The 17,218-nt window shown below is 40.4% G+C and overlaps 1 protein-coding gene across 5 annotated transcripts in view; it reads left to right on the top strand.

Moving 5' to 3' along the window:
• PAPOLA (poly(A) polymerase alpha) overlaps positions 1-17,218 on the top strand; it is a 98,434-nt gene that overhangs the window by 64,486 nt on the left and 16,730 nt on the right. For 3 of the 5 annotated variants that reach the window (XM_006133714.4, XM_075926615.1, XM_006133713.4), the window contains 2 exons: positions 8,849-8,958; positions 17,071-17,192. In XM_006133714.4, the coding sequence (XP_006133776.1) occupies positions 8,849-8,958; positions 17,071-17,192 (232 nt within the window). The remainder of the gene's footprint in view (positions 1-8,848; positions 8,959-17,070; positions 17,193-17,218) is intronic. The other 2 variants (XR_001368989.3, XR_003091291.2) reach the window with 1 other exon arrangement.

Here is a 17,218-nt window from a genome sequence, read left to right as displayed (position 1 = left end):
TGTTCTCAAGCTCCATGGTCAAGAGATTGCTTAGGGAGTGGACAGGCTGTTCCCTTATGTCAAGCAACTGGTGCAGTTGTGGGACCTCAACCTCGTGCTCACCAGAATTATGTGCCCTACATTTGAGCTGTTGGCCACGTGCTTCCTTAAACACCTATTGTTTAAGGTAATCTTTATAGTGGCGATCACATCGGCTAGTTTCAAAGCTGAGAGCATTACCAGTTGATTCTCCATATATGTTTTTTCAGCAGACAGAGTGCGTCTGTCCCTCCACCTGGCCTTCCTCCCTTTACATTCCATATGTTGCAGGACATTTACCTGCCGATATTCTTCCCAAAAACCTCATGCAACCCCAAGGGAGTGGGCTCTATACTCCCTAGATTCGAAGTGGGCTCTGGCTTTTTACATAGACCGGACAAGGGAGTCTCCACAGCTCTTTATTTCATTGGCAGAAAGGATGAAAGGTATGCCAGTCTCAGCCCAGCGCTTGTCATCCTGGATTTCATCATGTATCAGAGTGTTATGATCTGGCAGGTAGGGTACTGCCATGCATCACAGCTCACTCTGCTCGGGCACATGCTTCCTCAACAGCCTCCCTGGTGCAGGTCGCTATATTGGATATTTGTAGGGCAGCAAAGTTATGCGATCACCCAGCAAGCGAGGGACGATGCAGCTTTGATATTGCAGTCAGCCTTGGTTTAACCTGTATTCTTCTCTGACTCTGCCTCCATTAGTTTTGCTTTGGGAGTCACCTAATTTGAATGCACAGTAGCAAGCACTCGAAGGAAAAATGTTTACTTACTTGTGACTGTCCTTCTTCGAGATGTGTTGCTCATGTCATTTTGACACCCCCCCCCCCCCCCCACCTCACCTTCATCAGAGTTTTCCGGCAAGAAGTAACTGAGGGAAGAGAGGGCCAGCAGGGTACTTATTCGACATTATGTTGGCGCCACTCTAGAGGACCCCCTGCTGGCTCGACAGATACCGCTGGGGAAAAAAGGCTCCAGAATCCATGCACACGACACACAGACGCTTAATGCGAATGGACATGAGCAACACATCTCGAAGAACAACAGTTACAGGTCAAATAAAAGGAAAAACTGTTTAGCACTTTGAAGACTAACAAAATGGATTAATAGGTGATGAGCTTTAGTGGGCCAGACCCACTTCCTCAGATCGTATTCTGGAAGAGAATTGGTGTGACCATATATACCAAAGGAATACAATGGAAAAAAATGAACACATTATTAAACTGACATATCAGATTTAATACAGAAAGTGGGGAGAGGGAGAGCGAGTAAGGGAATAGCTATTTGAGTAAATGAATGGCTAATCAGGGGTGATAAGTGGGAAAGCTATCTTTGTCATGTGTAAGGTAATTAGCATCTTTGTTAAGGTCCATTCGTAAAGTGTCAAATTTAAGCATGAATGAAAGTTCTGAAGTTTCCCTCTGTAATCTGATGTTAAAGTCTCTTTGAAGTAAGATGCGTGTAGTAAGGTCATTAAGACTACGTCCGGGTAGGTTGAAATGAAAACCAACTGGTTTTTCCTTATGAAGATGTCTGATTTGTGGACATTAATTCTTTGGCAAAATGGCTGAGAAGTCTGTCCAATATACATAGCAGAAGGACACTGTTGGCCCATGATGGCATAAATTATATTTCTGGATGAACAGAAATGTGTTTCCTTGATGATATAACTGACATGGTTAGGTCCAGTAATAGTGTCACCAGAGTAAATATGTGAACAAAGTTGGCAACGGGGTTTGTTGCAAGGGAAAGCTCCCGGATTGGTCCAGGCTGAGATTGATGGTGGGGTGTAGGTTGTTAAAGTCTCTGTGGAATGCGTCCAGTGTTTCTTGGCCCTGGGTCCAGATCATAAAGATGTCATTGATGTAGTGTAAGTAAAGGAGGGGCAAAAGGGGACGGGATCTGAGGAAATGTTGTTCTAAGTCAGCCATAAAGATGTTAGCGAACTATGGGGCCATATGGGTACCCATGGCTGTGCTACTGATCTGGAGGTATAAGTTGTCTCCAAATTGAAAATAATTGTGGGTGACGACAAAGTTGCATAGGCCTGCTGCCAGATTGGCTGTGGTATCCTCTGGGATAGTGTTTCTAATCGCTTGCAATCCATTTTCATGTGGAATATTGATGTAGAGAGCTTCTACATCCATGGTGGCAAGGAGGTTATCAGGGAGGTTATCAATGTTTTGTAGTTTTCTCAGGAAGTCAGTGGTATCTTGGAGGTAGCTGGGAGTGTTGGTTACATAGGGTTTGAGGAGAGAGTCTACATAGCTGGATAATCCGATAGTGTGTGCGCCAATACCTGAAATGATGGAACGTCAAGGGTGTCCAGGTTTATGGATTTTTGGGAAGCAAATAGAACAATTGTGGTCAGGGTTCAGAAGATGTTTGTGTGAATTTGGTCCCCAGTATAGGCAGGGAGTTCCTTAAGGAGATAGTGTAGTTTCTTTTGTTGTTCTGAAGTGGGATCAGAGCAGAGAGGTCTGTAAAATGTGACGTTGGAGAGTTGTCTAGTTGCGTCCTGGTCATAGTCTGACTTCTTTATAATGACCACAGCTCCCCCTTTGTCATCTAGTTTGATTATAATGTCAGGGTTATTTTTGAGACTCTGGATAGCATAGTGTTCAGTGCGACTGAGATTGTATGTCAGTTGGTGGTGGTGGTGCATAATGTCAGTCTGTGCATTGTTGCGGAAGCATTGTATATAGAAATCCAGATTGTAAATACGACCGTCAGGAGTGCAGATAGAATTTTTTTTTCGTTTGGTGTTGATGGGGGGGGGGATCTGCTTGGTCAGACTCTAATCATTGTAGTTTGGAAATATTCTCGTAGATACTGACATTTCTTTGGCCGTGTTGGAGCATGCTTGCACAGTCTCTTCTTTCTTCAAGCTCAGGAAATCAGAATCTCCTGTCCTTCTCCAAGCAGGAGCACGTCCTGGTGCCTACACCTGACATGGTAATTTTGGCAGTTGCACCCAATATTGGAGAGCTACTTGATTAATTAGGAAAAGGAATTTCAGAAATGTGCAGGACTTTATTGTGGAGAATGCTTCTGGTCTCTGATCCCTGAGCAGTTAGTGTGGTCATTGTGGGGACTGTTTGGTGTGACATAACTAGTGATGTGAGGTGAGAATATTATCTGAGAACGAGAATATTCTGAGCATATTCTCCAAAAGATTATTTCCCTAGAATTTTTGAGAATTTTCTTATTTTTCGTTTTCTCTTGAAATAATATATATGTTAAAGAGGTTTCTTGATCATTCAGGATAGTTTGAGAACATTATAGAATGTTCCAGAGTGTTATGGAACTTTCTAGAACATTCACGAGTCAGAAATTCTGATTATGGAACGTTCTAGAAGCATCACAAAAAGTATATAAAGAGGCAATAACACATTTATTCTCTTTTGTGAAAGGTGTAATTGTGTAATTGTTTTCATCAGTATGAAAAGAACTAAGCCTAAAAGTGATGTGGGATTATTTCCTTCATAAAACATTTAGACAAAGTGTTATATGAATGTAAGTACTGCAAGGCTGAATACATCAGAAATGCAACAAGGCTGAGAGATCATATTTCCAATTGTTTGAAGACTCCTGCTTACATCAAGGAAAAGGCAGTAAAATTCTGAGTCCAGAAGCAGATCACCTCAACCATCAACTACATCAGCATCTATAGAACACTGTTAGAGTGCTAGTGAACTTACATCACCACCTTCTACATCTAGGTCACCCAAGGCATCTCACTCTGTAAGTCGCTACTTTGATTCTATGAATGAAACTAAAGTTTTGGATGAATTTTTTGCATGAGCTATATTCTTATCGGGGTCACCTCTTTCACTGGTTGAAAACAAAGATTGGATTACTTTCATGTAAAAATTAAGACCATCTTACAAGATGCCATCCAAGTGCACACTTTCTAGCAAACTTTTGGAAGCTGAATATCAACGTGTTGATGCTCTTATAAACAAAAATTGCTGAAGCCTCTTCTCTTGCACTGCAATGTGATGCTTGGAGCAACTGAAGAAATGAATGTTATAAATTGTATTATATCAACACCCCAACCAGTGTTTTACAAGACAGTGGCAACTGATGTTGAATGCCATACTGCTGAGTATATGGCATTCCGTATGGAAGAAATAATGACAGAAATAGGCACTGAAAAATTTGGTGCCATTGTCACTGATAATGCTGCAGCAATGGTGAAATCCTTATCAATGCTTAACAAAAAATACAATCACATTGCTATGTACACTTGTGCTGCTTATAAACTAAATTGTTAATTGGTGACATCAGTAACTTAAAATCTGTTGAAGAAACTGAAGCTACCTGTAAAACTACTGTGAAGGAAATTAACACATTGCAAGTTTTACAAGCTCATTTTACTGCATTTAAAAAAAGAGAAAAACTTGTGCACTTAAATCTAGGTGGGGTTCCATTTTATATTGTTTGAAAAGCTTATTGAAATAAAAAAATGTCTTAAAATGCCTTGCTGTCCATGAAGATTTACAGACTAAACTGAGCAAAAGTACCAGGAATTCAATCCTGGATTAAGATGTATTTTGGGTATGGGTTCAAAAACAGTATGCACTGATAAGTCCTGTTGTTAAATGGATTATGCTGCTTGAATCTGACCAGCCAAAAATGAGCAAAGTTCCTGAATGTTTCAGGGAATTAAGCGATTACTTTGATAGGCTACTTCTCGAAAGTCCACTTATGAGCAAGGAAAAACAGGATGTGATGAAAAGTTTTGGAAAAAGAAAAGATATGTCTCAAAGACATTCACTATGCTGCAAATATTCTAGATCCAAAATTCAATGGTGAGTGCCTTACTAGAAATGAACAAATACAAGGAACTGAATCCATCGATAAATTAGTCAGAAGAACGTATGGCCCTGATCATTCTCAGCAAAAGTCATTGCAGAGCTTGCAGAGTATCGTGCTAAAGAAGGTATGTGTGTATGTGGGGCTTTTTTGGTAAATCATATGTAACAAAATCAGCTGGCTCAATAGATGCAGTACCATGGTGGAAAGGTATTTGCTATGGATCAAAATTAGGGAAAGTAGCGATCAACATATTGAATATGCCACCAACAACGGCAGCAACTGAAAGAAGTTTCAGTACTTACAGTATCATTCATAATGCAAAAAAAAAAAAAGTTAACACAAGAAATGGCAGGCAAGCTGACATTCATAGCCCATAATATAAAGCTTCTTAAAAACCCAAATGATACTCTATTGAAATTCCGAAGAGAAAAAAGGAAACAGAACCAGAGAAATGAGGAAGAAGAAATTGATGATGCTGAAGACAAAGAAGAGGAGGAGGATATGTATGAGGAAAAAGGAGAGAGAAAAAAATCAGTCAGATTCAGAAAGTGCAGATTCTGATTAGACTTGTATTCAATCCAGAAAGATAAAAGTATTTGTAATAAGTTCTAGTAATTTAAACCTGTCTTTTTTCTTTACTTTCCTGAATTTTCATTTTAACAATTGGAAACTTTCATGATTCTTGAAGTTTTATTAAAGAAAGACATCATTATAAATAGTAAAATTCTTTAAAAACTATTTAACACGTATTTAAGAGGAAATTCTCAAAAATTCTTGCATTGGAGAATATTCTCCGAAAGTTTAGTCCTGAGAATTTAACATTACTAGACATAACAATTGCTATGTCTACACTTAAGCGGTGTTGATCTAAATACATCAACTACATGCCATTCCAGGAGGTAGTGATGCCGTGTTGGTGTAACAAGGTGCTTTCAGCGGTCAGAGAGCAATTTGAGTGCACACACATGCACAACTAGGTTGATGTAAGCTATATTGCATCAGCCTATGGTTTGTGGACCAGGCCTAATAGTTAAACCATGTGGGGACTGGTTTGGGGGGAGTTACTGTTAACACACTTTTTCATCATTTATCCAGTGTAAACAAGGTTTATGCATATGAGCAATAACTTACAAACCTGGATTCCTAAAATGTTGCTCTTAAATGCCTTGGAAATCAATTGAATCTGGGCTTACACTAAACTAGTTTCTCAGTCTGCTAGTCTCTCTTCCTAGATTTCATATTTTACGAAGAAAAGAGCCTTCTTGAAGTGGTTGGGGTGGGGTTTCCCAGACTAGTTCAGTTTACAAGACTTCAGGCTACCCAAATGGATTACCCCTTGTAGTCAACTTTCAGGGATATTTCAGTACCTTAAATCAAAAAATATAATTTTAAAATAATTCTGTACCACATACTCATTTGCATGTGGAAAAGCCATTGAAAATGTGACAAATCATAGATTGCTCAAAGCATGTCTGCACTTAAAGCACTGCTGTACTTATTAGTAAAGAGGCTCCATTCCAATAGGAAAGCTGTCCCATCAGCTTAAACACCCCTGTGAGTTGCAGAAGTTTACGTAGGCATTATCACATGCTTATATGTCTTGGACGGGAGTGTGTGCGTGCGTGTGTGCGTGCGCATGCGTGTGGAATAGTCACTCCCCAAATGACACAAGTTTTTGCGAACCTAAGTGGTAATGTAAATGTAAGCCTTACTTGTAACTCTATTTCTTTCAGTGTTGTTTCTGTGGGTGCTTTGCTTTAGGTGTTTATGCACCTCTGCGCTTGTAGCTGGAGATTTAAAGTAGCAGTGCCAAGTTAAGCCGCACATGCGTAAACACTGTCTCTTGCTGGTCAGGCTGCTAACTGCCACTGTGCAGCCATTCCCCCTCTTTCTTTTCTACTGCCATTGGCTAGAGTTGGAATATTCAGTACCACTTCACAGCTATTACTATTCTCTACTTTCTTGCTTTAACCTGTAGTTAGTATTTCACTGAGGACTGCTATCTCCTTTTTCCTCTTTCTCTGTCCCCCAAAAAGAGAGATTCATCATAGGACTGTTTCATTTATCTTGTGACTGCAGCAGCTTTATAGTCAGGTGTATCTTTCTCCATACAGCTCTCAGACTTCACTCATTCTGGGGCATGAGTGCCCCCACGCTTTTAAACGCTGCATTACCTGATGACTGTCAGTATCCCTTTCAGATGGACATTTACAGTGCATCTGATGTCTCTGAGATGCATAGAACAAAAGTGCTTACACTGCCACAATCTCAAAGCATGCACAAGAAAGACAAGAGATTTATAGCTGAAGCATCTCAGCATGGAGAAATCTCTTTACCCAGTGTCTGAGCTGGAGGTATGAACCCCTCCTGCCCAGAAATCCCCTACAGCCTCTTCCAGGGCAGAATAGCCCAATGAAAGCAGCAAAGACGGGAGACTGTCCCCATCCTCAGCCTAAGGCAGTGGTCTCCAACCTTTTAAAGTATGAGATCAATTTTTTAATTTAAGTTCAATCTAGATCTGTTTCAAAATATAAATACCCTTGCCCCGGCTCCACCCTGCCCCTGTTGACTGAATCCTCCCTCTTGCCCATCCTCACTCTCATCAGGCTGGGGAAGAAGGTTGGGGTGCAGGCTCTGGTCTTAGATTATGGATGTGGTGTGTGAGGGGCTCTTCAGGCAGGCAGTTGGGAAGTAGGAGGGGGATCTAGGTGCAAGCTCTGGGACAGCGTTTGGATGCAGGAATGCTCGGGGCTAGGGGTGCAGAAGGAGGTAGGGTTTCAGAATGTGGGCTCCAGCTGGGCCCTGCTTACCTCAGGTGACTCCTGGGTGGTGGGTCAGTGGGACTAAGGCAGGCTCACCCCTGCCCTGGACCACTCCCTAAAACAGCCAGCAAACTCCATCCCAAGTCCTGTTATGCTACCTCTCTGCTCTGTGGAGAAAGAATGCAGAGTGAGAAAGGGGGTTCTTGGACATCAGCTCCTCTCCCCTGCCTGCACAGCAAGCTGGAGGCTCACTGGAGGGGGTGGGGAAGGGAAGGCAGCTCCAAGACAAATGGGAGGAGGTAAGCAGCAGTGGGGGAAGGAGCAGATGAAGTGCTGGCGCTTGATAGCCTCTTGGCCAGACCAGTCAGGATCACCTGTCAAAGGCTCCAAGATTTACCAGTAGACCCCGATCTACTGGTTGGTGCCCACTGGCACCAAGAAAAGGTACTCTGAGATCAGCCAAACACTTTTGGTACCGATAGCAATGGCTATAACTACAGTTGAACTGGGTCCCTCCAGTACCTAGCATGTCAAAAAACAAAGCAAGCTCTTCCACAGAGCTAAGGGGAAAGTGAAACCCCATGCCTGAGCATCTACAGCAGCCAGTAAAAACCTTGACACAGACCATTTTTACACTCATGATGCCACCTACTATTGTCATGATGAATCTCAGCCAGATGCTTTGAATACAATGCAGCATATTGTACTGTGCCCCCTATCACACTAGTATCAACCCTGGTCCCTTCACAGCAACTCTGACAGCACAGAGACTTACCTTTTGGGTAGCTCAGTTCCTACTCCTTAGTAAGGATGTTAAATTGCAATTACCTGGCTAGCTGTATAATGGATACAGTTTGTATCAACTACAAAATTAGTCAATAAGGATGCCCTCCAGAGCCACAGCAGGAGCTGGCTGGAGCCAGGACTGAGCAGTCCTGGGTTGTGACGACTCAGTTTTGTATTTGCTTTATATCTTTTGCAGTAAGGTTAATGACATTTATTAGTTGGTAGCATGAAACTGACTTTTTGTTTACTGTTATGGTTTTGTACAAATTCTGACATTTGGACCTCTGGGTACTTCCATGCCAGGCTAGGAAAGATGTAACTACACAGTCAAATTTTCTGCTCGTTTTACTAAACAAGTCATCTAACGAGTAGGTTAAGTAGGTTACTTTTTAGGTTAAGTAACTTAAATCTATTTTTTCCAATGTTACATGATTGTATATAATTTTTCAGGGAAGAATTTCGTACGATGTGGGTGATTGGGTTAGTATTTAAGAAGACAGAAAATTCTGAAAATCTGAGTGTTGATCTGACATATGACATCCAGTCTTTCACTGATACAGGTAAGGCTTTTTCTAAAAACCTTGAAATTAATTCATTTGTGCTCTGTGTGATTATGGCCTTTGTTTGAATATATTCCACTATGGCTGTAGATCAGGGCGGGCAATAGGTTATCAGCGGGCTGGATCCAGCTTACAGCTGCCTTGCTAGGACCCTCAGGCTGAGAACAGCTCATGCTTTAAACAGCTGGCTCCTCTCCACTCTTGACAGCTGTGATGGGAGGTTTTGCACGGTGCCCCATCCCCAGTGAAATTTCAGCTCCCAATTTGCCAGTTTCCAGCCAGTAGGAGTTGAATTTTTGTTAGGGCAGGGGCAGTGTGTGAAGCCTCCTTCCACCCCCCAACCCCTCAAACTCCATGCCTGGAGGAGACCCCTGTGGAGCAGCCAGCTGACTGAGACTTCAGCAGAAAGGCAGAGAGCATGCCTCAGGTTCCTACAGAGCTGTTGCTTGGGAACTGCTAAGGTAAGCACCTCCAAGCTACAGCCTGCCTCAGGCACCCCAATCCTTTCTGCACTCCAACTCCATGCCCCAGGTCACCACCCAAAGTTTCTACCCCTCTTTCCTCCTTCTCCCAGATCACAACTCCCTCTGACCCTGCACCTCCTTCTAGAGTTCCTCCCCAAGGCCAGAATCCTCTCCTGCACTCTTATCCCCTCAGATCCTGCACCCAAGCCCCTGCCCCAGATCACAACCCGATTCTTTACCCAAACTCCCTCTCAGACCCCACACTTTCTTCTGCACCCCAGTCACCTACCCCAGGCTCCTTTCTGCACCCAGCCTCTATCCTAGACCCCCTATCCTCTCCATAGAAGTATGACCTTTGACCACTTGCCAACATTTTGTAATGACCCCTATTAAAAATTACTACCCATCCCTGCTGTAGATGGGTATAATATGGGTGGTTCTGTTGCTTATTAGATGTACAGCAAGTTTAATGGCAAAACTTGTTTCAGTGATTTCAGTATGTTAATTCTGCAGACGCTTGCAGGATAGTCAGCAAGGCATTTTACACATGGGACATAACTGAACAATTTGGTCATAGAATTTAATTTTTTGAGAAACTCACATATAAGGCCTAACTTGCAAAATACTTTTCACCGAAAGGTAACACTTTATTAAATTATATATACAAGTTATTAAATGTTTCTTCAACTTCATAAATTACTTGGCCTTAAGTGATAGTATAAACATTTTATATTTAACTAACAAACGTGACCTAAGTATGTTATTATCTAATGGAAAATGTATGTTTCAGTCTAAATCTTTTCCCATATTATCTGTTCCTGAAAACAGATTCTTAGTAGAACTTAAGCAATGCACCATGTGCATTGCTGCCGTTAATCCAAAAATTAGAGCTCATACTAACTAGTACATGAGATTCAAGCCTAATGTTGTACTGTCTATGTAAAGAGAGAGATGGTATGCATACATGCATGCAAAAATGAACAAGTCATGCTAACTCACAATCTGTTAAATGATTTTGGCAAACCAAAAAGGACAACATTGGTAGAAATTGGTAAGATATCATCTGGAGAGTAAAATTAAGAACATGGCAGTGTTGTATGGAAGCAGCGTTACTTTGAAGCATTATGAAAGACTTCAGTATAGTTTCACAACTTTATAGTATGTGCAGGCAAGCATTATTTAACAAACCTCTATCTAGGGCTTCCCAATTGAGGGTGATTTAGTGAATACTGTGAACGTGACAAACAGTAATATATTCAGAGTACTAAATTGTAATGTGAGAGAGTATCTTAAACTGACCTCAAGTAATATACTGACTTTGCCTTAAAGTGGGGAGGAAGAGAAACCTGCACACACGAAATGCAAGACTGTAGCATTTGTAAATCAACTTGTTTCCCCCAAACCAACATAAAAATATCTTCAGTTTAGACATTAAATTGGTTTCTCTTCTGATCCATGAGTAATGAGTAGCATTCCTTCATCCCTTAATTACTTCTTCCTTTCATTCCCTGTCCTTCTACCTTTTACAAAAAAAATCCATTTTAAATCTTTTTTTTTTTAAAGGGAGTTGTTTGAAAATGCTTGGTGTCACTGTGCAGGAATATCTATTCTCAATGAAGAAGAAATTTATTTCCCTTTCCCAAAGGGTGAATATAACTTTTTTTAAAGATAGCGATACACTTTTTTTGATTTGACTAGAAAAAAATGGACAGACGAACTAGAACTCTTTCTACTTCATGTGTTTAATTTTCTTGTTTTACTACTAACCTAAAGGTCTGTCCTCAGCTGGAGTAGCAAATATACTCTTTGCAAATAGATCCTAAATTCTTATCGCTATGAAAATCACATTCAAGACTTAAGTTTCTGAATATTTCAGTTGTCAACTACATGGATTTTACAGAGTCCCCATATCAACACAAGCGCAGCTGCAGTGCAGAAGTGAGGGTGATACACCATCTCTTCTGTGATGCCCTTGGAGGTGGGGCTGATCTCCTGCTCACAACAGATGAGCAAGGGAATCACAAGTCCTGTCCCTCTTCAGCCCAGCCGATTTTGAGGAGTTCAGATTTCGTAAGTCAGGGCCAATTTCATGGTCTGACATGTTTTTCATGGCTGTGAAACTGATAGGGGCCTACCCATTATCAAACGAATGATACTAAGTCAGATCAAAGGTCCATGTAGCCCAGTACCTGTCATCCGACAGTGGCCAATACCAGGTGCTCCCAAGGGAATGAACAGAACATGTAATCTAGTGATTCCTCCACTGTTACCCATTCCCAACTTCTGACAAAAGGAGTCTAGGAACACCATTCCTACCCATCCTGGACATTGATGGGCCTGTGCTCCATGCATTTTAGTTGTTTTGAACCCTGAAGTCCTGGTCTTCACAACATCCTCTGGCAAAGAGTTCCATAGGTTGACTGCGTTGCATGAAGAAATACTTCCTTGTATGTGTGTTAAAACCTGCTACCTATTAATTTCATTTGGTGACCCTCCCCCCTAGTTCTGTGTTATGGGAACACACAAATAATTTTTCCTTATTTACTTTCTCCATGCCACTCATGGTTTTATAGACCTCTATCACCCTTTAGTCTCCTCCTCTTTTCAAAGCTGACAAGTCCGTCTTTTTAATTGCCCTCCATATGGCAGCTGTTCCCAACCCCTGACCATTTTAGTTGCCCTTTTCTTAACTTTTTTCCAATGCCAAGATATCTTTTTTGAGATAAGGTGACCACATCTGCACACAGTATTCAAGACGCGCAAGTACTATGGATTTATATAGAGGCAGTAGGCGATTCCATCTTATTTTATATTCCTTTTTAAATTATTCCTAACACTATATTTGTTTTGTCTGCTGCTGTACATTGAGTGGATGTTTTCAGAGAACTATCCACAAAGACTCCAAGATTTCTCTCGAGTGGTAATAGCCAATCATTTTGTACATCCCCATCATTTTGTACATATAGTTGGGATTGTTTCTATATGCATTACTTTGCATTTAGCAACATTAAAATTATTTTGTCATTTTGTTGCCCAGTCACCTAGTTTTGTGAGATCCTTTTGAAGCTCTTCCGTCTGCTTTAGACTTCACTATCCTGAGCAGTTTGGTATCATCTGCAAATTTTGTCACTTCCCTGTTTTACCCTTTTCTCCAGATCATTTATGAATATGTTGAATAGGATTGGGCTCCATACAGACCCTTGCAGGACACCGTTAGTTATCTCTCTCCGTTCTAAAAACTGACCATTTATTCCTATTCTGTTTCCTATCTTTTAACTACTAGCAACAGTGTTTCCTGTCTTAACATACTAGCAACAATGTCTCCATGCTTTCCTATGCCATGAACTCAAGACTCTTGACATTTTTTTTTTCTCCTGGTTTCCTACCAGTGCTCCCATTCATTAGTCTCTCTCCTTTGCCAGTATTCACTTGTTGCATGCCCCCAACCCTCTGCCTCACACCAACTGCTTGGAGCTACTATTTTTAATAAATATTGCTGTTTGCAGATATTTATACAGTGCAATGTTTGCAAATATACTTTTAAAATCTGCCGTTAGCTGTCATCCCCTTCATCTCCCGTCTTCCCCTGGAAAAAAATTAAATGGCATTCAACAAAGCTAATAAATCTGAAGTAAAAACATTTTGGAGATATGTGCACCCACAAAAAGGAACATTTTAAAAGTGGACAATTTTGAAGCACCATGTCACCTGACAGCAATCATCTTTCACAAATCAGTTGCTTTATCTGATCTCTCAGGCCTCCTCTCAAAGGAAACTTGCACAACGCCTTCAAAAGATTAAATTTGTAACTTTGCTAACTATTAATAATCATGCTCTGAATAAGGACACGGTATTAATGGCTTATTATAACAGTACTTAGCCAATTAAATTTTTTTGTGCTTTGACTATAGAGGTGTAAACTGCCACTTCACCTTGAATGGTCTGTTACAATATGTGTAAACGAGTTCTATTCCACCTATTATCTGTGACACACAGAGTACCTTTCCCCAAACATGAAGTGCTGAACTTGTCTTTCCCCAATAAGTTTTTTTTGGGGGGAAGGGGCACATGGGGGGGGGTATACTTCATCCACCTTGTCTTTCTAATATCCTGTGACGAATGTGGATTGAGCAAAATTGCAAACAGTAACGGATATTTATATTGCCATCTGAAATGTCAACTCCACAACATGAGGAAAAAATTAACAGCAATATCTTCTGAGCAAATGCAAGTAATAAAACCATATCTCTGGGACACTCACCACCTATAACTTTCTGACTACTTTATAAAACTCCAGCTGTGAAGGACAATTTCAGAAGGACTGATGAACTATTTTCTGTACTTCTTGTCTGCTGTGCTCTCCTTCTGGAGAGTATGAAGTCATCACATAGGCCCACTCCATAGAAGAAAAAACCTCCAGGAAACCTACCTGGAGATCACACAGGAAACTCAACATCTGTTAAAAAACAACCCTGTGGTAACAGCTATCCAGCCAGCACCAAAACATTGGAACCAACTGCCACAACCATGACTACAGGACAAAATCACAGTCACTACACGCAGCAGCAGTTTGTCAAGATTACTCTGAGCTGTATTCTCCCACGGGCTGAACTGTTGCACAAAACCTAATACCATAGTAACATGGAGAATTAGAATTCTTTTACTAATTCAGGTTTGAAGAATTGTTTCACAACACTGAATGTCACTCACAACTACTACATCCCCACTGATAATCATAAGAGAATAATCTTACTGGATATCCCTTAGTGGAAGAAGTCACACATTTGATCTTCACATTGATTGCTTTAGAAAGAAAATCAACAGTGAAATCCTTAACAAATGTTGCATCCACCACAATCTCGCCATTGCTGAGAAGAGTCCCTTAAATCAGCCACCGGCTAGTGATCTAAACAGCAGACAATGGGGGGGGGGGGGCACCATCATAGATCTCAACTCACGAGGTTTATGATAATGAGGTCAAACAGCTCTTCTTCAGTACCACCTGCTATAAACTACTTAAACACTACTTCTTAGATTCATGGGTGAATTGTGGATATCAAATCCTTCTCTGGACACGATCATCTCATCCTTATTGAGCCTAATGTTAAGATTGTATGACCTGTTGATTTGTAAACCACTATTTTAGTTGCTTATGACTTTGCCACTCAACCATTTTTGTGGGTGGTCTCTATGCATGTCCTCTGCCTCAGTTTTTTCATGTATAACCAAAGAGCTCAACTATTTTCAGGAATGAGGTTAGAGAGAAATACATATGTTTTGCAATGTTATATAATTTGAAGAGCTCACAGTTTGAAATTGAAACTCAAAATTTGTCAAGGACATATCTGTGGTCTCAAGGAAAGTCTTTTTTGTTTTTTCTATGAAAATACTCTTATATGTGACCAAGTTATAATTCACTAAACTTGCAATTTGCTTATGCTCAGAGCAGAAGCCACTAAACATTCCCTCTACACTGAGCATGCTCTGCCCCAGTGAATTTTAGTGTCAGCTTGATTATGCATGGTCCTAGGCACAGCTATATATCCTTCTGAGTGAAATAATATAACAGCAACTGCTGCAATCACACCTTTACGTAGGCAAAAGAATAGCCTAACAGAAGTAATATATTCAAGAGGAGCTTGGCTCCCCCCTTCCTCTACTAAAAGCAGAGAGAACTCCTCATCTTTTCCTAGGATTGGGAGAGCAGTACACCAGATAGCACCCTCTCCTTAACTGCTGTGGTAAGAGATGCCACTCTTACTGATCTGTTAGTGCTTCGGTAAATGTGTCTCACTTGTTATGCAAGATGTAATACCCTTAACCTACAAGTACTTAGCAATGGTACACAAACCCTACCAGAAGGCCTTGTTTTTTCTGTATGTTCTTATTCCACAAGAGGAATAGCTTCTAGCTATTAATAGTTAATATAACATAACATTGGTTAGAGTATGCAAACAAACCTTTGTGAAAGCTGACATACTCAGCAGTTCTATGGAACCTTTTGAGACTAACAAAATGTAGTTAGTCTCTAAGGTGTCACAGGACTGCTGCTTATTTTTACAGTTACAGACTAACATGGCTACCCCTCAGACTGAGATATTCAATGCACTGAAAAACAGCTTTTCCAATACCAGAGTGTTTTGATGACAAGTTCTCCTTCCATTATAGAGTAGATGTGCAGAGGCAATGAATAACTATATTAATATACTAGGCTTTTTGATTAAATACATTTCACCCCTAAATAAAACACTTCATTGGAAATCAAATCAATTTAATCTGATTTCAGTAATTTACATCAACAGTGCTAACATTACAAATAAAGCGTTCTATATTCATTGTCCAACATTAAAACAGTGATACAAAAGTTTGGGGATGTTTTATTGAGGGGAAAGTTCTTACAGAGGCCACTGTACACAATTTCTTGGTAAATACCAAAAACATTCATTCTAAAGCTGAAAATTTATTGATCAAACACAAGAACAAGAAATCAAACTGAACATTTATATTGAAATTGAGTAATAAGCCACTCTGCACTGGACAGAGAAAGATGGAAGGAAATAGTGAGGGAAGCATCGGACACCAACAGGTGTTGAGCCCGTGGTGGTTGATGATGATGATTGATGATGAATTACACAAACTTAATCAAACCTATTAAAGTTTCTCCCTTTGGAGTCAAATATCAGTGTCTTAATTTCACCCAACAGCATTCTTTTATGAAAAGAAGTGTTAATTTTGTTATGTTCTAATTTTAATGGACACAAGATGGAGAAGAAACAGATAGAAAAGGTGTGGAAAATATGGCTGTGATCAGTGTATTCTCTAACCTGTAGGGCAGCACTGCTTCACAGATGAGATTAATCAGCCCCACCCAGTCAGAGGCTCCTGGCTCCATGCCTGGAGCTGGCTGATTGGGCGGGGCTGATTAATCACCTGTGAAGCTGTGGTGCTGTACAGTTTAGCAGGATCACTGGTTGTGATGGTTATTGGAATGGTGGACAGCTAGTCATTTATGAACAGCTGCTTTGGCTGGAAGTCTGGCCACTCTATGTATTTGGAACTTTGTTCTTCTTCTGTTCGGGGCATCATCACGAATTTTTCCTCAGACAGCACAGGGTTGTGGTCATCTCAGTTTCTCTGTGCTGTTGTATAGTAGCTGATATCAGGATTTGAGAAGCTGAAAGAGTTGTACTTACAATTAGGGTAAATTTTTAGATTCAGTAATTACAGCAGAGCCTTAGGGCCCGGCAGCATCAGGCACTGGTACACAGTAACAAAAATATTCCTGTTAAGTTAAATGTCTTAACTTCAGTTTCTGTCAAGTTAGATGAGAAACCTCTTGACTCTACTTGGTTCCATCTTTAAATGTATTCTTCCATAAAATACAACAAAGGGCTCTAATACTTACTCAGTCCCATATTTGAGAGAGGTTACATTTTTAATGTGTTTTCCTTTCTTAAAAAATAACCAAACTCAAATACTCTCATCAAATGTGATACAATTGTCAGTTCAGGAGAAAGGGCTGTTTCTATTTTCATAGGCCTGAGGAAATATTGGCCGCCTTGAGTGATTTGAACCCCTTTCTTCCAAGGAAATTAACTGTATTTTCCTCAATGTTTCAATATGTTTTATTTTTCTTCTAATTGTGTAGTTTATAGGCAAGCAATAAACAGCAAGATGTTTGAGATGGATATGAAAATTGCTGCAATGCATGTAAAACGAAAGCAACTTCACCAACTGCTACCTAATCATGTGCTTCAGAAAAAAAAAAAGGTAAACCTACAAATTACTGAAACATA

The sequence above is a fragment of the Pelodiscus sinensis genome, chromosome 4, assembly GCF_049634645.1.
Source record: "Pelodiscus sinensis isolate JC-2024 chromosome 4, ASM4963464v1, whole genome shotgun sequence".
Classification (NCBI taxonomy): Eukaryota; Metazoa; Chordata; order Testudines; family Trionychidae; genus Pelodiscus; species Pelodiscus sinensis.
Note: the sequence above shows the minus strand (reverse complement) of the source record. Positions and strands in the feature narration are given on the sequence as shown.